The sequence below is a fragment of the Carcharhinus amblyrhynchos genome, chromosome 25 (assembly GCF_965287045.1).
Source record: "Carcharhinus amblyrhynchos chromosome 25, sCarAmb.v2.hapA, whole genome shotgun sequence".
NCBI lineage: Eukaryota > Metazoa > Chordata > Chondrichthyes > Carcharhiniformes > Carcharhinidae > Carcharhinus > Carcharhinus amblyrhynchos.
In genome coordinates this window covers 14,700,009-14,723,268 of record NC_137348.1, presented here as the reverse complement: position 1 = coordinate 14,723,268, position 23,260 = coordinate 14,700,009, and the positions used below count along the sequence as shown (strand labels likewise).

The following is a 23,260-nucleotide window of genomic DNA, read 5'->3' as shown; positions in this document are numbered from 1 at the left end:
TGAAGGTTACCACTGAATCAGTGAGCGTATGAACTTGGGATTTTAACATAAAAAGGGAAGAAATAAGTTTTGGGTAACCCAATGGAAAAGGAAGATTGGGCGAGATGTAAAAATAGCTGATTCGCCATTGCCCATTTGGTGATATGGGTAAAGATCCATGATAGTCCAATTATCATCTGATTCAGAGCAATGGCATAGGGACGTAGGATTTAGGAGTAAAAGTAGACAAATTCAATCCTTTGAGCCTGCTCTACCATTCAGTTCGATCATGGCTGATCTCTCTCTGGCCTCAAATCCACCTCCCTACCTGTTCTCCATATCCGTCTTTCCCTTTTTTTGTACAGCTACCAACTAACATGATAGTGTTAATACTGAGACAGGTAAGTAACATACTCCAGCTATATGAACACTGGACTTTGTAACTGGAATCTTTTACTTATAACAGTTTACTTCAATAAAATCTCTTCAGTGCAGAAGGAGGCCATTTGTTCCATTGAGTCCACAGAGACTCCTTGACTAGTACCCAGGCCCTCTCCCCCACTCCTCATCCAATGTTATTTAATTCAAATGAGTGGAACATTATTTTTTGTGCTCCATTCCCAGTTGATTAGGTTATTTTTATTGCTTAGTTCTAATAGCTCCATACCCATGTGCCATTGGGCCCATTGGGCAAGATAACAGCAACTTTGGAAAGAGTTTGGGGTGAAATTCAGGCTGGGTGCGACACTGTCAAAAATAAACTGAGAACTGATTTGGAGGGCTGTCAGATCGAATCTCGCCCAGCAATAGTTGTGGAGAGATTGACTTGAGTTCTCCAAGCACATTGCTTCAGGGCATTGGGATGTGGGCAAGGCTGGCATTTTCTGTTCATCTCAAGCAGCCCTTGAGAAGATTGTGGGGGGGGGGGGGTATTTTCTTGAAACCCTGCCATCTGTGTGGTGAAAGTACCCTCCCCCCAACAGCTGCCAAGCTGGAAATTTCAGGCCTTCCGAACTTAGTGGCAGTGAAGGAAGGGCAAAATTTTTCTGAGTGGTTATGCAGTGTGAAAGGAAACTTGGAATTGTAGGGTTCCTGTGTCTTACCCGGTGATAAGGGATACCGTTGAAGGAGGTGATTGCTGTGGTGCATCTTGTAGACCTCACAAGAGCGAGGTGGAGGAGTAGATGTTAAAGTCAGTGGATAGGTTATTGATCAAAGTTGATTGCCTTATTCTGGATGGGATTGAGTTTCTTGAATTATTGGAGCTGCACCCATCTCAGTGGAGAGTATTCAGTCACACTCCTAACACGTCATGGAGCTGATGCTGAGGCTTTGGTGAGATAAGGGGTGGGCCATACTCCAGAAAACCCATCATGCTTACCAAAGCACTTACGTGGCTGCTCCATTTGAGTTTCTCTTGGATGTTGATGTTGGGCGATTTGGAATTGGAATTGGAAATAGCATTGAATATCGAGGGAAGGTAGTTAGATTCTCTCTCGTTGGAGAGATGGTACTTGTGTGGTGTCAGTGTTACTGAAACTTATCAGCCCTTGACTAATTCTCACATGAAAAAAAAGTGTTCCTCTCCACTGTCTCCAGAACAATATAGGTCAGGCAGTTTACAGTAGGGAATGTTGTTCAGTGCACAAGAACAGTGTAGCAGAAGTTGGTGCATGGCTGTAAAATAAAAGTGACTTGATTTAACATCACCAACTTCATTTATCTAGTGTCAACTTGCATTTATATAGTGCCAACTTCATCTGTACAGTGTTTTTAAAGTACAATGTTCTTGTACAGAGCTACATTGAGACATCAGAACACACGGTCAGAAGGCTGGTCATAGTGATATATTTTAAGGAATGTCTTATAGGAGGTGAGGAAAACAGAGGGGTTTATTTTGGAAATTTTAGAGTCTAGACAGCTGAAGGCGTAGCTGCTAAAAGCCTGGCACTGGTGGGGCAATGGATCAACAAGATGTATCTTCAACTCCGACATAAAGGAGCTAGATTCACATACCTTTGTGAACAGATCAAAGTACATCAGTGCTATACTTAAATTAAATGTTTACCATTGTACATAGTGCCTTTTTCCTGGCAATCTCTGTACTTTGAACCATTTACTTACCTGCCTCAACTTGAGCATAGTGAACTCTTTAGAAATTAAGGAGCAAACCTTTGTTAAAATTGCGCATGTATGATCAGAGTTTGTTAATACCCTTCTGCCTAGTGAACATGTTACAGCCCATTCTTATTTTCATCAGTTGAAGTAAAAGGCTGTTTCATGTAGCACTTGTAAGTTGGAAAATCCAATATGGCTTAGTGTTGACTCTCTCACTTCTGTGTTATTCATTTAAGCTGTCAGTGGCCTATATTACATCTTGTGATTAATGAAAAGGAAGTAAAGACATTTACATCACTGACAAGAGCCTGTCACTCATTAGCTTAAAGACACATATTTACTCAGCAGAACCAAGGTCAATAAAACAGCAGGTAAGTAATTGCAGGAAGATCCCTATCTTGGGTCCTCAGGTTCTGCCTTTATAATCACCAGTAAGTCAGGCTCAGACACAAGATACCTGCTGCAGCTGTACACATAATGAATGAAATAGTTAACACTGGTCAAAGTAAGCTATTTCATTTATATTACAAGATCTAAACTACACAAATAGATGAATAATAAGCTTCAGATATGCTGAGATTGGAAGAAATTTTATTTCTGCCATTGTTACATTGATAATTGGAGCAAAAAAAGTGAGCAAAAGAAAATACTGCAATCAATTAATACAGATAAACACTACTGATTGAATATGTGTCACAGAATTGGACTAAAAGTTAGAGAATTGATTAAATGCTGCTTAAAATATGATGGTTCCTGGTTAGTGAGGCCAGTGTTGTGGCACTTGGGTTTCTCATTATTCAAATAAAACTCAGAAACATCAGGCTGAGTTTTGCAGTCAGTGGCGAAGGAATGTTGCTGAAATAAAGCTGTCCATAATTTGAACGGGTTTTCAAGCACAGGACTCCCAGTGTTAGCTGGAATTTGGTACTGCCCAACGACTGGCTGATTGTATCAAACATAATGTAGCTTTGGCTGTTTGCAACTGGAAAAGTAGCGATTGCAACCAACCAATCCGTGCTTTCAAAACTCAAAATATGCTGTTTAACATTAGATGTGATTTGGACAACACTTGCTAAACAATCCCAACTGTGATTAAAAATTACAAGACTGTTTCATGTAACACTTGTAAGTTGGAAAATCAATTTAAGATAAATCAGTTGTGTTTGAAGTGTGGCTCACCTACAGATATTGAAGGCCAGATATATTCATATACAGGGGCCCATCCTGAGGAACATGTTCACACATTGGGCTTTTTTCAACTAAGCAAATGCACTGGGGACAGCCATTCCTGGGTTCATTCCCCATGGCAATGCGTTGCCTGACTCTCAGGCGAGAAGTCAATTTGCCTGGTTTGAATTTGAAGAAAAGCTGTTAACTGTTCTCTGCTGCATCCTCCATCGCAAAGCCACCCCTAATTACTCAGTTCCTCCTAAATAAACAAGATTGTTTTTAAAATCGGCCTTTAGAGTAAAAATAGTGAGCAATTAATTTAAGTTCAAGCCTTAGCTCTGATTTGTATGTTAATTCCATTGGTGAAAACTACAACATTGGAGCCTGTGAGGGAGGAGCCGGATACCTCTGACAGTAACTTCCTGAATTCTACATGTAAATGTGTGTGTGCAGATATCAATGTATCTGTCAGTCTTACTGTAACAGCCTTTCCCTTATTTAACCTGCAAATTCTGATGTGATTATTTTACTGCCTCTGGAACTTGTTCAAATATGGGTGATTGGATCAAGCCCAAGAAGAAGTGCTTTATCTTGTCAGCTTGGATCTTGCTTGTCTCTCTTGTTGGGACCATGAATTGGATTCAATTTGAATTTGGTTTTTGGAACAAGCAAGGAATGGATTTGGATTTGCCCAGTCTACTCTGAACATTGGCGAAGTAACTTTAAGAATGGAGTAAAATTTTGAAATACAGAAAAACATAAGAACATAAGAAATAGGAGCAGGAGTAGGCCATCTAGCCCTTCGAGCCTGCCCCGCCATTCAATAAGATCATGGCTGATCTGTCGTGGCTCAGTTCCACATTCCCGCCCTCTCCCCATAACCCTTAATCCCCTCGCTTATCAAAAACCCATCAACCCGCTTCTTAAAAATATTTAGTGAGAAGGGTGAAACATTGTACTGTACACAGCAACTACACATTACACTATACTGACTCATCTGTACTAATAATGAATGCTGTAAAACACAACATTAAATGGACATCCTTGAGTTCTGCTTGTTTTAGTTGTAGGGAGAGGAAGGCAGAAACTTTTGTTGAATCTCAATATTTAAAGCAAGTGCCAGAGCCCAAGACAACACTTGAAAGGAGGGCAATGGAGAGCAACAGGCTCAATGGTGTGATATATTCTTGCAATTTTAAAAGAAAAATATTTTTGTCAAGAGACAACCATGGGGCACTGTCATTTGAAAGCTTTCACTAATTGAAAAGGTAACACAGGCTCTGGCACTAGTTAGATTGCCAAAATCAAAATGTAATTTCAGATCAGAAGACAGTTGAATCATCTGACCTGATAATCTGGAATTCATTCTCTAGACTTCCCTAGGTTATGAACTTAGTCGTGACCTGGTGGCACAATGGTTAGCACTGCTATCTCACAGCCCTAGGGTCCTGGGTTCAATTCCAGCCTCAGGGTGACTGTCTGTGTGGAGTTGAATGTTCTCCCTCCAGGTTCTTTAGTTTCTTCCTATAGTCTAAAGATGTGCAGATTAGGTGGAATAGCTATGCTAAAATTGCCCCTTAGTGTCAGGGGAATTAGCAGCATAAATATGTGGGATTACAGGGATAGGGCCTGGATGGGATTGTTGTTGGTGCAGGCTTGATGGGCTGAATGGCCTCCTTCTGTACTGTAGGGATTCTGTGAACTTTGGATTGGGGGAGGGACAACAGAAAAACGATTGTGGATGCTTGACAGACTTGGAATAAATTGTGTGAGCTTATTCTTTATTGCAGAGTGAAGTTGAAAGTATTCAGTCATCTGTTAATCTGACAGTCAGACTATTGTAATTGCTTAAAGCTTAGACAATTAACTAGCTAATGCTTCTCCACTTTTTAATGTTTAGGTTCTTGTTATGGCCTTGTTAGGTTGGACTAAAACCTGGTGTTGTCAGACTTTTTACTTGTTACTGTATCCAGGGCTGAAGAACATTGCTGTATATTTGCACTCGGCAGTAACAGGGAGCTACATTTCTGGAAGCCACTCTGTAGTTTTCATCAGCTGCCCCAATGAACAAGTTGGCAAGGTCATTGCGAGGTATGAAATAAGTTATTTGGTTACTGGCATCATGTTCCAATTCATTACCTGAATTCGCTTTGAGGACCATTATAGTGTTCACTCACCAAAGTAAAATCACTGAATTAAAAGCAATTTGTTCAGGAAATACACAAGTCTATCAGTATGCACAAAGAACCCTACCTCGTTTAAAATGCCTTCCTGTTGTCCTTTGTATAATTCCCATCTCCTTCAATCAATTCTGGTAAAATCATGGTTTTCCATCATTGCGTAAATCATACATTCATACAATTCTTTCAGAGTTATGATTTTAAAAGGTTATTTAGTTATGTCACAAGTAGGCTTACATTAACACTGCAATGAAGTTACTGTGAAAATCCCCGAGTCACCATATACTGGTGCCTGTTCGGGTACACTGAGGGAGAATTTAGCATGGCCAATGTACTTAACCAGCACGTCTTTGAACTTGGGACGAAACTGGAGTCCCCAGAGGAAACCCACACAGACATGGGGAGAACGTGCAGACTCCGCACAGAGAGTGACCCAAGCCAGGAATCGAACCTGGGTTCCTGGCACTATGAGGCAGCTGTACTAGCCACCATGCTGATTTTAGGAAGTTATTGTTTATTTTTGTCATGTTTCAGAGTTTTATTTTAAAGAAAACTGCAACACTATCACCTTATGTTGTTTAACTTAAATTTTCCCACAGATAAGCATAGAAAGAATCACAGAAACCAAGAAGGGGCCATTTGAGTCTGCACCAACCACAATCTCACCCATGCCCTTCCCCCATATCCCTACATATTCATCCGTTAATCCCTTTAACCTACGCATCTCAGGACACTAAGGGCAATTTTTAGCACAGCCAATCAACCTAACCCACACATCTTTGGACTATGGGAGGAAACCAGAGCACCCGGAGGAAACCCACACAGACACGAGGAGAATGTGCAGACAGTGACCCAAGCTGGGAATCGAACCCAGGTCCCTGGTATTGTGAAGGAGCAGTGCTAACCACTGCTACCGTGTTATCCTGCTGATGAGCAAAGGGAAGCAAAACAGCAAGTTGTGCTCCTGTAAACCTTTAACTGAGAGAAGGATTTTAAAGGTTTAATGAATTTTCACAATAGCCTTTCCAAATGGTTGGTTGAAGTGGGGAACTGTAGTAAGGTTGAAATTTCTCATGTTATTGTCCAGACAGATGTTTTGAATGATTTGTGCCATAGAGCAGAGCAATTTTAAACTCTCTGGGGATGATCTTCCTGAAAAAATTCAACGTCCAGAATGGGTGGGAAAACGGGAGAGTTTCAGATCCGTTTTTTTGGTGAGGCCACAAGTCAAACCTTAGGTACTCTGTGAAGAAACAAAATTCCCCCAATCCGATTCCTGCCTTAGGGGAAGTGGGCGGAGCCTAACTCACCCGAAAGCTGGCTGATAGCAGCAGAGGGCGCAGTTAACGTATGTGCAGGTTTCTATGCTGATACCAGCAGAGAGCTGTCACTGCCTCTGCTGCTGTAGCAGACTGGCCTCCGTGGCCTAAACCCAGCACCTCTCCCCCACTACAGTGGGGCGGATGTTCGTAACCCCCCTCCTTACCCAGAACGATCATTCCCTGCCCCCCCCACCCCCCATCTCCAGCCAGATCAATCACCACCCTCCTTCTCTCCCCACGATCATTGTGCAGAAATTTCAGCAGTCCCCACCTCCTTTCCCCCCCCCCGCCACCCCCCACCCCCCTCCCCCCCGCCAATCGCTGTGGCAGAGTGCACAGCTGTTCCTCCCCCAAACTGATCGCTATAGCAGAGTGCACAGAGATTTCTCTTGATCACTCTGCTCCCTTGGCACTGCCTGGTTTCCGGTGGGCAGTGCCAAGGTGCCAGACTGGCACTGCCCAAGGGTACACCCCATGCCTCTGACTTCCTGGGGCAGCCCCAATGGCCTCTGGTTCTACTGGTGAGGTCATCACGTCTGGTCACCCGTTGATGGAGAAACTCCCCTGGCGATGCCACACAGGCAAGTGGGCTCAGACAAACCGTCCTGGGCTCACTAATTCCATGTAGATGAGTTTTTAAACTAAATGTAAATGATTTATTCAGCTTTGTGCCACAAATGGGCATGATTGTGCTGGATATCCGGTGCCGGTAAGAAATCGGGTGTGAACCTAATTTCTCGGCTCCCTCATGATTTTACTGGCTTGCCCCACCCATGAGTCAGTGGGCCGCGATGGTAAGATCACTCCTTCCCCCCCCCCCGCCAACTTTGAACTTGTTTGTCTGTAGTTTCAGTAGTTGTGTTTTTAAACACATTTTCTTTCCTTTACTGACTTCTCTGAAAGAATAACGATGGACTTACTCTGTGTGCGCACTACTCAGCAAAGTAACCATTCTTGGAAGCCTCAGCAATGAGTATTGACAGATCTCTTTACAACCAAACCTCATTCCATCCTCCACTGATGCTGCAGCACCTGCAGCCCCCAAGAAAAGCGAGACCTAATTACAGCTCAGGCATCAACGCAGCTGCATTCTTGATGTGACTACATAAATCCCTGACTTTTCTGATCGGAGCAACACCATGTGCTGTAATTGCTGAGAAACAGTCTTGTCAGCATCTCAGCACAGTGAGCACTGATGAATCAAGCCATCTTATAAGTGGCACCCTGCCTCAAAAGGTTCGTCAAATGCTTGTAAATTCATGCCACAGCTTGTCTGACCTACTTTATCTTTTGTAACTTGAATCTTATTAATTATGCAACTTTTTTTTCCGATTGGAGATGGTGTATTAATTAAATTAAATTTAATTAATAATCAGATCACAATCTTCACACAGCCAATAGAACTTTAAAATCAACTCAAGGTCTCCATCAGTACCAATAGGTTGAAGTAGGTTAATTAAGTAGTGGACTAAGTAAACAAGTAACAGTGAAGAAAACTCAAATTCTTGACATGATATAAAGTAAGCACAACTAAATGTAGAAAGTGTCATCAGCGGAAGTCATGTGAAGACTTTCTGCCCCATCATCTCCCACCTGCCTCGCCAGCACGACATCGTGTTGGCAGGGTTTATAACAGACCTTGACAAATGGGCATCTGGCAAACAGAACCCACTAGGGAAAGGTTCACACTCATGTAGTGCGAGAGGTGGGAGAGGGCTTCTGTTGAAGACATTTTGGGGTTGGAGGGGGTTCCATGGGTGGGGAATCCTGTGTCCATTGTGAGAGGGAGGGGGGATTCTGTGGGGTGTTCCTGCTTTTATTTTTATTGTTTTAGAGGGGGGCGCACTGTCAGGAGTTGAGTTGTGAGCAGAGAGGCTAAGTCAGAGCCAGCTTAGCATCAAGGACCTCTGTCCTCCATTGTGTTTAAAAATACAGCAGGAAAACCCGGCAAAGCAACTGGCTCTGCTTTTCCAACTTGAGACTGCAGCAGAAATAAAAGTCAAGAAACTCTACCCTCTGTTTTGAAGATGAACACCCAATAGTTTTAAAATTCTTGATTGGTTTCGAACTCCATTGACCCTGAGAAATCATTGGCCAGTACAGCTGGTTCACTGATCACTTGGTTTAGTTCCTGAATGAGTTACTGGAATTGTATCCATGTCAGTTTAAAACATGTAGCTTTTAAATAATAAATGGCCAGAATTTACTATCAAATGACAATGAGCCAATGCGGCCAGTGATAATTTACACACAAATTGGATAACAGTTTCAGGTGAGCTCACACATTCAGTTAAAGACAGAAGTCCTGGAGTTGCAGTCCAAGGTGTGCCCTTTCTTCTCAAACAGCACAAAAACTCGCAGCTTGTTGGGCAGCATTTTCAGACCCGCCTGCCATTGGAATCTTCCAGTCACGCCAAAGAAGTTCCCCCTTATGGCGGGTTCCCCAGCAGTGGGGTCGGCGAGCTGTACAAAACAACGGAGACTTCGGTGGGACTGGAAGGTCCCGCCAATGGCGCACTGCTTCCGCCATGGGAAAGGATTCTGCAGAGGGACTGGAAAATCCTGCCCATTGTCTGATTCAACATTGGGATGTGTTGAACAGTGTGAAGTTCTTGTGCTCATCTTGTAGCAATGGGACTAAGGTCACTACAGATGAACTGTTAGGGCATGACAGTTTAATTTTAACTATCTTTTTGGAATGAACAAGGGGTGCCATTCATTCCTTATAGGTACCTGCCCAGTATGGTAGTCCTATTCTTATTGGAGACATGGCTAATCTCTTGCTAAGTTATTGCTAAATCCTTCAAATTGAATTTTATTTTGAAGGTTTGGCAGGAAGTGAGCATTTGAAGAAATTATTTTAAAACGCAAAACAACTTTACTCTTGAGATAAACATTATGCTGCATTCTTTTGGTCACAACCCTTTAGCACTATCACGATATCAGACATTGGGTCTAACATTAATCCACTTGGCCACAGGCATTCCGAAATGTAGTTTAAACTGTTCCAGCACAAAAATTTTCTTTTGAAATCTGGTTGAACATTGTTAATTAATGATGCACCTAATTTTCTCATTCCTATGACTTGGGAAAACATAAAAATTGCAGCGACTAAATTCAGTTATTTCCCCTTAAGCTGTACATAGTTTATGAAATGTTATTTTAATATGTTCTTATTACAGAGAAGTGTTATTACTGAGCTCTGATATTGGGAGCGTTTACATAGATAAAGAAAATAGGAGGAGGAGCAGACCATTTGGCCTATCGAGCCTGCTCTACCATTCAATATGATTCTGGCTGATCCTCCACCTCAACATGCATCCCTGCACGCTCCACAGACCCCTTGACACCTTTAGGGTAGGATTTTCTGGTTGTGCTCACCTCAGTGAACCTTTGCATGGTCTATGCCCCACCTGCTACAATTCCTGCGGTGCGATGTGAAATTTCCAGTCTTAGAGTCTAAAAACCTAACTTTTTCCTTCTATTTATTACCGTGATTGCATAGATTAGAATTCGTGCAGTGCAGACGGAGGCCATTTGGCCTGTCAAGTCTGCACCAACTCTCCAACTTAGAATTTTAACCAAGCCCTATCCCTGTAACCCCACGTATTTACCCTGCTAAACCCGCAACCTACATATCTTGGGACACTTAAGGGACAATTTACAATGATCAATCAACCTAACTCCAGTCATCTTTTGTTTTAAGTTCTTGTTTATTGGTGTCACAGATAGGCTTACATTAACACCGCAATGAAGCTACAGTAAAAATCCCCTGGTCACCAAACTCCGGCCCCATTCAGGTACACTAAGGGAGAATTTAGCATAGCCAATGCTAACTCAGGAACTCCCTCACAGAGCCAGGGACCTGGGTTTGATTCCCGGTTCGGGTCACTGTCGGAGTCTGCATGTTCTCCCCGTGTCCGCGTGGGTTTCCTTTGGGTGCTCTGTTTTCCTCCCACAGTCCAAAAGATGTGCATCGGCCATGCTAAATTCTCTGTGTGCCCGAACAGGTGCTGGAGTGTGGTGACTAGGGGATCTTCACGGTAACTTCAAGCACTGTCAGACCTGTTGAGATTTTCCAGCATTTTTGGTCTTGTTTCAGAATCTAGCATCTGCACTAGAAACATAGAAGATAGGAGCAGGAGGAGGCTATTTGGCCCTTTGAACCTGCTCTGCCATTCATTATGATCATGGCTGATCGTCCAATTTGATAGCCTAATCTTGCTGTCTTCCCATGACCTTTGATTCCAATCACCCCAAGTGCTATATTTTGTGTATTTTACTGGATTTTGCTTTTATCTCCGAGGTTTGAGTCCCTATCTCTGATTGAATTGCCACGATAACATGATGGTTCTTGGGGCACATTAAAGATGAGAAAGGACGACTACAACAATAATAAAATTAAGTAAAAAAAATCAACCTCAAATCTTAAAACTCAGCCACGGGTTCAGTTGGTTTGTTAATGAACTTTTCCTCTTTGACCTCCCCCTTCAGAACCATAATGGAGAAGAAGTTGGCTGCTTGTGTGAACGTTTTACCAGAGGTGTTTTCCATGTAAGTTAAAGACGGAGTACAAAAACTTTATTTGAAGGTTTAGTCTTATCAGCAAACCAGTTACAAGAATTCACACCCGTGCCTATTTCCATTACAATGAGTACCGTCAGGGAGTTCAGCCAAACTTCCAGACCAAGGCCTGTGAGAATTTGTCCTGCAGAGGCGACCTTAGTTACAGGACCAAGTGAGATGTGGAAAACAGATAATCAGTTAGTTAGAAGGCAGTGTAGAAGGACAAGGAGAAAGGGTGAGGAATTGGGATAAAATAAAACAGAACTAATATGGCCAACAAAATGCTACACTGGCCCACTGAGCTGAGTGATCTTTTCATGCATCTAGGACTTGAATCATTTTGAGGTTAAAAATTTCCTTACTTGCCACTATTAATCTTGATAAGATTTTTTGCATGTTATTAATCCAAATACTGTAGAATTCTGTCTTCACAAAGATTATTAAGGAGAAAGGCTTGGGTCACTGTGTCTGTGTGGAGTCTGCATGTTCTCCCTGTGTCTGCATGGCTTTCCTCCAGGTGCTCCAGTTTCCTTCCACAGTCCAAAGATGAACGGGTTAGGTGGATTGGCCATGCTAAATTGACTCTAATGTCAGGGGGATTGGAAGGGTAAACATGTGGGGTTATGGAAATAAGGCCTGTCTGGGATTCTGGTCAGTACAGACTCAATGGGCCAAATGGCCTCCCTCTGCACTGTAGGGGATCTGTGAATGTCTATGAAGGGGCACAATTCTCTAGCCTTCAGTGCTCAAGTGCATATCTAAAGTTTTAAAGTTTACTTATTAGTCACAAGTAGGCTCACATTAACACTACAATGAAGTTACTGTGAAAATTCCCTAGTCACCACACTCCAGCACCTGTTCAGGTACACTGACAGACAACTTATCATGGCCAATGCACCTAACCAGCACCTCTTTCGGATTGTGGGAGGAGCACCTGGAAGAAACCCACACAAATACAGGGAGGACGTACAGACTCTGCATAGACAGTGACCCAAGTGGGATTCAAACCCAAGTCCTCGATGCTGTGAGGCAACAGCGCTAACCACTGTGCCACCATGTCACCCTCAGGCCAAAGGAGGGGCCATAACACAGTTAGCGAGAACTCCTTATGGGATTCTCCCAACCCCTGCATGCTGAGGTAATGGAAGACATGAAACAGTTTAGCACATTTAATTTCTTCTGGATTCTAGGATTCTCCAACCCTCGGCACAGCGGGAACCCAGCGAGAATTACTACATATGTCCACAACTGGAGACCAGTCATGATGGCCACAACAGGAAGGGGCTTGGAGGCCATTGAGGTCCCTGAGTGGCTGGGAGGTGCCCTGGAACCCGGCAGTTGCTAGGTTGCCACTGCCAGGATGACAAGTTGCCAGTGCCAACATGGGACAGCCTGAAAGCAGGGGAATGGGGGGGGGGCTCCTGAAGAAGGGGGGCACACATGCAGGGGGACCTGAGAGAAGCCCTTTAGTGACCTGATAGCAGGGTGTTGCTCACTTGGGGAGGGGGTAGGGAGGTGCTGGGATTCTCCAGTCCCGCTACAGAGAATGGAGATTTCTCCATTAAAATCTGTGAAATCAGTTTCATGGACATGGCAGCCATGGGCCTGTTTATGTCACTGGTGAGAGGACAGTGAAAACTGGAACTCTCAAACTCGCTGGTGAGATTCACAAATTCCGGCTTTTGCCTGATGTTGAGTTCCCACTGCTGATCCCCAGGACGGTCAACGTGGGATCAAAATCCCAGCCTCAGGAATGTTTTGGGAGAATTCTGTCCAAATTGTCAAAGTGAGATGTCTCACAATATCAGGTTAAAGTCCAACAGGTTTATTTGGCAGCAAACGCCACTGGCTTTCAGAGCGCTGCTCCCTCGTTAGGTGAGTGGAGAACTCCCCACCCCCCACCCTCCTCAAGTGAGCAAGTGAAGAACTCCCCACTCACCTGACGAAGGAGCAGAGCTCCGAAAGCTACTGGAGTTTGCTACCAAATAAACCTGTTGAACTTTAACCTGACGTTTGAGACTTCTTACTGTGTTTACCCCAGTCCAACACCGGCATCTCCACAGATTGTCAAGTGCAGAATATGTTTCCAAGTTTAGTGGAAATAGAAGAGGACATCTTTTACACATGTCTAATGGTGAATAGGTAAATTACATTTAACGATGAAATGTTGCAAAGTAAATTTTGCGTAGTGTTTTAAATAGCTATTTCTATAAAATGAATGGGGGCAATTCTCCCGAAGCAAATTCACGTAAAAACTGGAGTAAATGCTACTGGTTTTTTCAGCAGGAGTTTCAAAATGAACCTCCCACACTCTCTGCACTGCAGAGTGCAATAGTGTAAATCATGTAAAAAAATCAGGTGGTAGGGCCTATTATCGCTGGAGAGGCCAGCAGCATCACACTGATCTGTCATTGCGGAGATTGGTGCATTTGCAGTAGCCCCGCACTGCTGGTCTCCCGATCGTTGGCCAGCCCCTTGACCCCCCCAACACTGACCCTCCGAGCCAACCATGGGTTGATCACTGACCCTGCAAACATGTCTGGCCTAGCCTCGACTCCCCTCCCAGCCCACCTCGACGCTTGCCAACCCCACCTCCGCTCTGAAGGCCAGCCCCAATCACTGGCCTCCCTCCCTCTGTCACTCAGCCCAAAGTACAGAGTGGTAACGAGATCCCCCAACCACTGATTGCCTCTCTCCCCACTAGACCATCACCTCCCATGTTGGCAAGGCCACATTCAGCTTCTAGCATTGTCACTGCTGCGCAAATCTTAGTCCACACATTCATTACCTTTTCACCTTCACAAAAATTCAAAATTCCATAAGTTGCATGGTCCCTGTGCCTCTCAAACACTCCTTGGGAGGTCCCAGTGGCACTCTGTCCCAGTGAATTGATCAATGTCCTCATCCCTTACTCCATAGCCTTACTCCACTCTATCAAATCACCTTCAGGAGGCATCTTGCGCTTCCGGGACCCTGGTGACAGTTTATTTCCTAATCCTTTCACTTTAAGAGGCTGATCTATCAGTCACCATGTCATTGTCTTCTGAAATTCCAATTCTGTCATTCTGTTGGCTCCTTCTGCTTTCTAAAGTCTCCTAAACTCTTTCCCTATTGGCTGGCATTTAGCATCCCAATATTCTGCAGTTTTCCACTTGATCTTAAGGGCATCATGACCTTATCTTTGGAAATCCCAGTGGGGTTGGCTCCAAGTAGAAATGAGCATTCTGAAAACAAAAGTGGCCTTGTACACGACAACCATGTTCTATAAATAACCAGTTCTGTAGCAGGGCTATATGATCGCAAAACGTTAACCCTTTCCACAGATTCTGCCAGACTTCCTGAGTTAGTCTAGCCTTCTTTTGTTTTTATTATGAATTATGTTGGTTAGACCAAACATGTAACCCTTAAAAATATTTTTAACACCCAATAATCAGTAAGGACAGAGTCATAGGGTGGAATCTTCTCATCCCGCCTACCGTGGGAAACATCGCGGGTGGCAGCAGATCGTGCAAAGGTCTGACCTCAGGTGGGATTTTCCAGTCTTGGGGCAAGTACGGCTGGAAAATACCCCCCATAAAGTCATAAAGACATACAGCAAGGAAACAGGCCCTTAAGCCCAGCTTGTCCTTGCTGATCCAGAGCAAGATGTTCACATTAAATCTCATCTATAAGTAATGTATGGAAGGTATAAGGAGTAGCAGTTACAATTACACATGGATGTTTACAATTGTGCAATAACCAAACTCTATGACATTTGAAAGAGATTTGTGCAGTTTTAAAGCTTGTCCTTTACTATGTCCCACACAAGACTAACAGATGGAACGATTCTAGAATTGCCAATAATCACCTCCGCCCAGCTGACCACTGTGTTTCCCTCCATTATATGTTCAGATACAACTGGGACCGTGAAATAACAGAAACCATTGAAGTTCTGATGGTGAGTTGCTGCACGGCTGGATTGTTCAAAACATGGGAAGAATTTTGAGAATTTGCCCTTCGATTGTGGGTTTGGTCGATGATGTTTTCAGTGTTAACATGGCAGACTGACTGACAGGCACTGTAGCATGTTGGGGGGATCTTATCTTCTGATCAGGTATTTGGACCACAAAGCTAGGGGGATTCTCACTTATCCAGCTTAGGGCAATTTGATTTCAGTCCACATTGTCTCTGCATAACACCAGCTGGTAGGAACTCGCTGAAAAGCATTTGGAAATTGTGGTCTTTCAAGGGACACAGCTACTTAAAAAAAAATTCTGAAAAATCTTTTCCAGCCTTTTGAAAGATTATAAGGGAAAACAAAATATGTGGCTGCCAGAAGGGTTAAGTAAATGGAGAGACAGGAAAATGGAGACTTGCAGGCATGATGAATGATTAAGTGTAGCGTTATGTTGAGACAGGGAAGGTTGCTTGGTTTGGCTCCCCAGGGCACTCTCCCCAGAGGGCAGCAAGGCAGTGTGCTTAGACATCCCCTGTAGGGAAAGCAGGAGATGATAGCACCTGCCTCATGGCATTGAAAGCTGCCCCTTAGAATTCCAGATATCCAGGGTAGAACTTAATTAGTTGCAAATGAGGATTAATAGGTGATTTCTATATTTCTGCAGGTGATAAAAACAAGAAGCTCAAAAATACATGAACTGACAGAATTTATTAAGTGAGTATATTCATTACCCATGGGTGGTTGTGGCTGGTTTTACCTCATCAGATACAGGTCCTTCTTTATCTTTAAGAAAATAAGATCTCAGATAAATTGTAAAAAACATTCAACCCCTTCAAACTCATTCCTTTCACAAACCGTGAACCTAGAAACACAGAAAATAGAAGGAATGGGCTTTTGCCCATTCCAGCCTGCTCAGCCCTTCACTATGACTGGGGGTCAATCCTCTATCTCAACACCAGTCTTCAGTGCTCTCCCCATACCCCTCAGACACCACACCTTTAGAGTCTAGAAGTGTATCTATTCCCTTCTCAGGTATATTCAGTCATTTGTCCTCCACAACCTTCTGAGGTGGAGAATCCCATAGGTTCACCCTCTGAGTGAAGAAGTTTCTCCTTATCTCAGTCTAAATGGCCGACCCCATATCCTGAGACTGTGAGCCCTTGGTGTAGACCCTCCAACCAAAGGAAATATCCAGTCTGTCCAGCCCTGCCTGAATTTTATGTTTCAATTAGATCCTCCTCTCGTTCTTCTAAATTCCAGTGAATATAGGCCCAGTCGACCCAAAATGTGAACAATCTTAAACTTTAACTCATTTACTGTCCCGAGAGTAGACTACTCAATATTTTGAACTGACCCATAAAGGTAATCAAGCAAGAGCTCCAGAATATGATTAAAATTTAATTGGGTTGTGCTTCCACGGTTGAACCTTTCATTATCTTATTGGCAGAATGAACCATCCTGTGGCACACTTGTGTTTTGCCACCTGTCCACTTTAATTTCATAATGAATCATTCCTGTGAACTGTCACGGTTATAGTTTGATTATCGTTCACTCAACTGGAGGTAATGTTTAGAGATGGAAAAGTGAGTTACTGAGAAGGAACCTTTCAGAATTTGGAATCGTAGTTTGTTTGCTTTTCCCAAACAAAATATTTTTCCACCTTTTGCTTCTGTAGGTCTGGAGAATTTGTACAGACTTGTATAAGCTTATAAAGAAATTAGTACATTTTTCATATACATTCCACCCTCCCTTTCCTTGCTCTGTGACTGTTGCCCTGCTGTTGTCCCCATTTCTAACAGACTTTCACAACATGATCAACATTTAGTTGGGAAAAGATTTGTTGTCACTGATGTTGATCCAGATGCTAAAATACAGTCAAAGCTGGCACAGTAGCACAGTGATTAGCACTGCTGCTTCACAGCCCCAGGGGCCTGGATTTGATTCCTGGCTTGTGTCACTGTCTGTGTGGAGTTTACACACTCTTCTCGTGTCTGCATGAGTTTCCTCCAGGTGCTCCGGTTTCCTCCCACAGTCCAAAGATGTGCAGGTTAGGTTGATTTGGCCGTACTAAAATTTCCCTAAGTGTCCTGAGATGCATAGCTTAGAGGGATTAGTGGATAAATATGTAGGAGTATGGGGGTCAGGCCTTGGTGGGATTGTGGTCGGTGCTGTAGAGTTTCTATGATTCTATTTCACGTGTACAGAATGTCTCACATTACTAAAGGGTGGCACAGTGGTTAGCACCACTGCCTCACAGTGCCAGGGACTCAGGTTTGATTTCCCGCTTGCATGTCTGTGTAAGGTTTGCATGTTCTCCCCATGTCTGCGTGGGTTTCCTCTGGGTGCTCTGGTTTCCTCCCACACTCCAAAGATGTGTGGATTCGGTAGATTGTCAATATTAAATTGGCCCTTAGTGCCAGGGGATTATCAGAGTAAACGTGATCTTTATGAGGAAAGAGGCTGAGTGGGATTGTTGCTGGTTCCAATTCAATGGGCCAAATATCTCCTTCTACACTGTAGGAAAATTCTATGATGTTACTATTATACTTAGGCAACAACCTCTTGTTGTTGGTGGGGTCTTGATCACATTAGCTACTGTGCTTCCTTCAAAGTTAGGATGTCCCTAGATTATGAAAGGAGTTTTTGCAGATGCTGCATTCCTCAATGTTGTAATTCCACTCTGAGAGTCACTTTGTACTCCCAATCTGCCTGAGATTCAGTCCATTTTATCCGGTGTAATCCAGCCAGCACCGAGATATATACAGGCATTTAGCTAATTAAAGAAAATGAAAGCATCATCTTACCTAACAGCAGGATTAGGCCATTCAGCCCCTCAAGGCTGCTCCGCCATTCAATGAAATCATGGTTGATTTGTTGCCTAACTCCATGTACTTGCCCCATGCCCATATCCCTGATACCCCTGCTCAATTAAAAAATGGTCTGTCTCAGACTTAAACCCTAACAACTGAACCAGCATCCACCGCTGCTTGAGAAAGAGAATTCCAAACCTCCACTCTCTGCGTGTAGAGAGAGGCATTGTAAAGGAAAGTCGAAAGATCATTGCACCAGAATTTGAGTTTAGGTGAAGACCTAAGGTTTTAGATTCTAGATCCAAGCACTGAAGGAGCCATTGGTCATTAGATGAACTCAAGAACTGCTTTCTTCTCAGACAATAGACCATCAATTCAGAAATCATTCACGTAAGGTACATCTTGAAGAGATGATGCCTAAGGAGTTTAAAGTGTACAGCAGTGTTAAAGGAACTAGCATAATCTTTAATATCTTGTCCTTGTGAAGGGCCCATATTTTAATTCATCCTTTAGATTAGGGGAATTAGCAGGGTGAATGTGTGGGGTTACGGGATAGAGTGGGGAGGGGTGGGCCTGTGTGGATTATTGTCAGTTCTGGCTCAGTGGACCGAATGGCCGCCTTCTGCACTGTAGAGATTCTACTCTATGGATTTGACTCTCTGAAATTAACCAATTTACAAAAGTTAAATATTCGCTGACTCAGGTGAATCTTTACAGTTTAATCATTGAAACTACACTCAGCTGCTCGTAAGAAGACATCCATTGATTTCCAAATATAAAGAATTAGGTGCTTTCAATACAAACAAGAAAAACTTGTATGTAAATCCTACTCATGGTGCTCTGGAGCAGTTCATAAATGACTAATTAGATTTTCACACATCTATTTTCCTAAAGTGAATCCTCCATGGAAACACAGCAGTGAGATAGGCATTATTGGATTATACTGTCAGCAATGCTGTAAGCTTGAGTCTGAGGCTTACTGCAGCTCAGTCAGAGGAGTTACTCTGCTTAACTGGCTTCAACTCAAGCAAAATATGGTAGCACGTGACCTCACCAGAGATTAGCTACCTGAATCAGCTCAATCAGTTACAAAGAAGTTCAGGACCCAAATCATCCCCACTGTTTAAGTTTGAGTGTCACGAATAGGCTTACATTAACACTGCAATGAAGTTACCGTGAAAACCCCTAATCACTCCAGCGCCTATTCGGGTGCACAGAGGGGGAATTTAGCATGGCCAGTGCACCTAACCAGCACGTCTTTCAGACTGTGGGAGGAACCGGAGCACCCAGAGGAAACCCATGCAGACATGGGGAGAACGTGCAACCTCTGCACGGACAGTGACCCAAGCCGGGAATTGAACCTGGGTCCCTGGCATTGTAAGGCAGCAGTGCTAACCACTGTGCCACCATGATTTGACGGTGATTCACCGATCACATATCTGCACCATTACTGAGACCATTAATTTCCACCTTTGTAACATTGCCCCACTCATCTCATGTCCCAGTTTGTCTGCTGCTGAAACACTTGTCCGTCTAAGACTCAATGATTCCAGTGCACTCTGATTCACTTCCTGTATTCTACCCTCTGTAACCTTCAAGTCATTCTAACTCTGCTGCCATTGTCCACACATGTTTTGCCTATCACCTGTGCTTACTAACCTGCATTGGCTTCTGATCAAACCAAAACTTCAGATTTAAAACTCACATCATTGTTTTCAAATCTCTTCATGGGCTTGCTCAATCTTGAATCTCTCCCAGCCTCTCATCCCTCTCAACATCTGTGCTCCTCTGATTTGGCTTCAACGGCATCTCTGATCTTAACTGCCCCACTAATGCTGGTCGTGCTTTCAGCTGCCTGAGCCCCAAACTCTTTAATTCCCTTCCTAAACCTCTGTGTACCCCGACCACTCTTTCCTCCTTCAAGGTGCACCAAACCTATTTTGTTGACCAAACTTTGGTCACCTGCTGTCATATTGTATGATTTATCAACAAACTTTGCTTTCTAATGTTCCTTGATGTAACTTGGAATGTTTTATTATATTAAAGACCAGAAGTAGGCCATTTGGCCCATCAAATTTGTTCTGCCACTCAATGAGATCTTTGCTGATCTGATGTGATAATTCTCAAATCCAATTCCTGCCTTATCCCCATAATCTTCAATTCCCTTACTGACTAAAATATGTTTACCTCAGCCTTGAACATATTTAACAATGCAGCCTCTACAACCCTCTGCAGAAAAGGATTTCACGATCCTGTGAGAGAAGAAATTCCTCCTTTTCTCTGTCTTAAATGGGCGACCCTTCACTCTGAGGTTATGCTTTCTGGACCTAGACTTTTACACAAGGTGAAACAACCTCTCTGTATATACCCTGTTAAAGGCCCTGAGAATTCTGTGTCTCAGTAAGTTTGCCTTTCATTCTTCTAAACACCAATGAGTATGGGCCCAGTCTATTCAATCTCTCCTTGTTAAAAAAAAATCTCTCTGTACTCAGGGTCAACCCAGTAAACTTGCTCTGGACAGCCTCCAATGCCAGTATAGCTTTTCTTAGATAAGGAGATCAAAATTGTTCACAGTATTCCAGGTGTGGTCTAACTAGTGCCTTGTATAATGTTAGTAAGATTTCCCTATTTTTATACTCCATTCCCTTTGAAATAAAAGCTGAGATTCCATTTGCCTTCCCTATTACTTGTGGAACTTGCATGCTAGCTTTTTTTAAATTATGCACGAGGACCCCTGAATCCCTCTGTGCTGCTGCCTTGTGCAGTCTTTCTTCATTTAATGCGTCCAAGTTGTTATCCTTTTTCCCTTACAGCTGGCAGGAATGAGATCAAAGATCCTACAGGGGCCAATTATTGACATCAAGATGATGAATAAGTCTTTGTTTTTGTTTAACTTATTTGTTCTGGATTCTACCAGGGCATTGCTGGGGTTTGAAAGAAACATTTTGGAATTAGTTTTGCCAGAAAAGCTGTAAACCTCTATCTCCTTAAATCTTGCTTTCTTTCCCTCCCCCAGGTCAGTTCATCCTTTTGAAATTCCTGAAGTTATAAGCCTCTCAGTTGACCAAGGCAACCCTTTATACTTGAAATGGATAGAAGAGACTGTGCCAGAAGAATGATTCACTCATTGTTTAAAAAAAAAAAATTCCTCCCGCCATGGGAATCGGAGTGGGCGAGGGGTGGACCATTGAAAGGTCTTTGTCCTTGGGCCGGATTTTCTGGTTTCAGGGTGTGTGGGTCTGGAAAATCCTGCCCATAGAATTCAATCTCCATTACAGACTTTTAAAAATTGCTGTATGAATGCACAACTTGACCTGTTAAGGAAGAACAGTCACGGTAAGACTCAATAATGAATCCGCTTCAGAGGAGAAGGTGCCTTTGTACTGCCTGGTGCAGTGAATGATTGTCATTTAACTCAGAGAAGCAGATCCAGAGGATTGTACTGGAACCCTGTTCCTCACTAATGTTCATAATACCTATACTGGTTTTGCTCTCTCTTCCAAACTCCGCCCCCCCCCCCCCCAACCTCCCCATTGGCCACCGAAGGGATCTTCTGGTCCTGCCGATGTCTATGGCATTTGGCATGACTTACCTATCCTGTTGCCGGGGAAGCTGCTGTGACGGCATTGCCTTCAGCAGGGCCGGAAGATCCTGTCGGAAAGGATGATAAACTCCTGCCCTCGGTCACCAGTCTAAGAGAGAAGCCAAAGACAAGCTCAGCCTTCAAAACAAAGACATTTTCAGGCTAAAAATATACCTAAACGAAAGTGCGTGTAAACATAACCGAAATACACCTGCAAGTTTTCATTGCTCAATATTGTACAAGAAAGTCATGTTTTCCCACTGCTCACAAATGTAAAGGAAAAGGTTTGCGATTGTAAAATGGGTGCAGTTGTCTTGTACTCCACAGCTTTTTCCAACACATTAGTGACTGATGAGAATTTTAATTAAAGATGTATGCAACAGTGAAACATCTGGGGTGAGATTCTCTGGCCTTCCCCAGCACGCTTCCTGCCAGCAGGAGGTGGCACGTTGTTTGCTAGGGGCAGGATTCTCTGGCCCCGCTACTGTCAATGGGAATTCCCACTGACGTGACCCCATGCCATCAGGAAACCCGCAGCCGGGGGTGTGCTGCCAGCGAGACTGGAAAATCCCACTGGCGTGAACAGCCCAGAAAAATCCGACCCTTAACTTTGAATTAATTGTAAATGATTTTCCAGCCCAACCCATTACTGGGATCTTCCAGTCCCTGTCAAATGTACTTTTGGTCAGCCCACCATATCTACTGGCAGGACTGGAAAACTCCAGCTCTCCCTTCACAATTTAACTTTTTAATACTGAAACTTTTATTACTATATATTCATTTTTTTAAAAAAGGCAAGAGTGGCAAAGTAAAAAAAGAGACTATGACTTTTATAACTGAAATATTTACTGTTAGCCCAGTAGGCGTGCTTTGAGAATAGCTGATAAAAATTAAGTTATCCAATCTCCCATGGCCTTGCGCATCGCTACTGAGGTGAGGGCAAGCTGGTGTGTGATGTTTCTATTGTTGTCTAAGAGATTTGTATGTAGCTGGCCTCATCTGGTCAATAAAAATGGTATTTTCAGTTGTTTGAGTCGTTTCTGTGAGAGCAAAATGAAATGGTCAGTTTCAAAAAAAAAGTGCAACACAGATTTTTGAAAATGTAACAAAATAGGACACAAACTAATATAAACACACATGTACTTTTTTTATTCATTTGTGGGACATGAGCATCGCTGGCTGGCCAGCATTTATTGCCCACCCCTAGTTACCCTTGTTCAGAAGACAGTTGAGAATCAACCGCATTTCTGTGGCTCTGGAGTCACAAATAGGCCAGACTGGGTAAGGACAGTAGGTAGTTTCCAGCAATCAATAATGGTTTCATGGTCAGCAGTAGGTTCCTAGTTCCAGATATTTTTGATTGAATTCAAATTCTACCATCTGCCGTAGCAGGATTCGAACCCAGATCCCTAGAACATTAGTTGAGTTTCTGGATTTATAGTCTAACGATAATACAACGTAGGCCATGGATAACCTGGGTCAAAATCATGGAATCCCTACAATGTAGGAAGAAGCTATTTGGCCCATCGAGCAGCACTGACAACAATCCTACCCAGGTCCTGTTCCCTGTAACCCCTCATATTTACCCTCCTAGT

The 23,260-nt window shown here is 43.3% G+C and overlaps 1 protein-coding gene across 1 annotated transcript; it reads left to right on the top strand.

Moving 5' to 3' along the window:
• The first annotated feature begins 356 nt into the window (after positions 1 to 356).
• LOC145358110 (protein CutA homolog) lies at positions 357 to 22,673 on the top strand. Its single transcript, XM_080211782.1, has 7 exons — positions 357 to 380; positions 5,168 to 5,358; positions 11,264 to 11,323; positions 15,227 to 15,272; positions 15,937 to 15,986; positions 20,318 to 20,426; positions 21,099 to 22,673. The coding sequence occupies exons 1-7, from the start codon at positions 357 to 359 to the stop codon at positions 21,114 to 21,116; spliced, it is 498 nt and encodes a 165-aa protein (XP_080067908.1). The 3' UTR covers positions 21,117 to 22,673.
• Positions 22,674 to 23,260: the final 587 nt, after the last annotated feature.

Bases quoted from the DNA above. Each gene is read 5' to 3' on its own strand.
- LOC145358110 (XM_080211782.1), top strand. From the start codon at position 357: ATGATAGTGTTAATACTGAGACAG. The intron at 5,359-11,263 runs GTATGAAATAAG...CTCCCCCTTCAG, and splicing joins GTTGGCAAGGTCATTGCGAG to AACCATAATGGAGAAGAAGT. The intron at 15,987-20,317 runs GTGAGTATATTC...AACCCTCTGCAG, and splicing joins GAACTGACAGAATTTATTAA to AAAAGGATTTCACGATCCTG.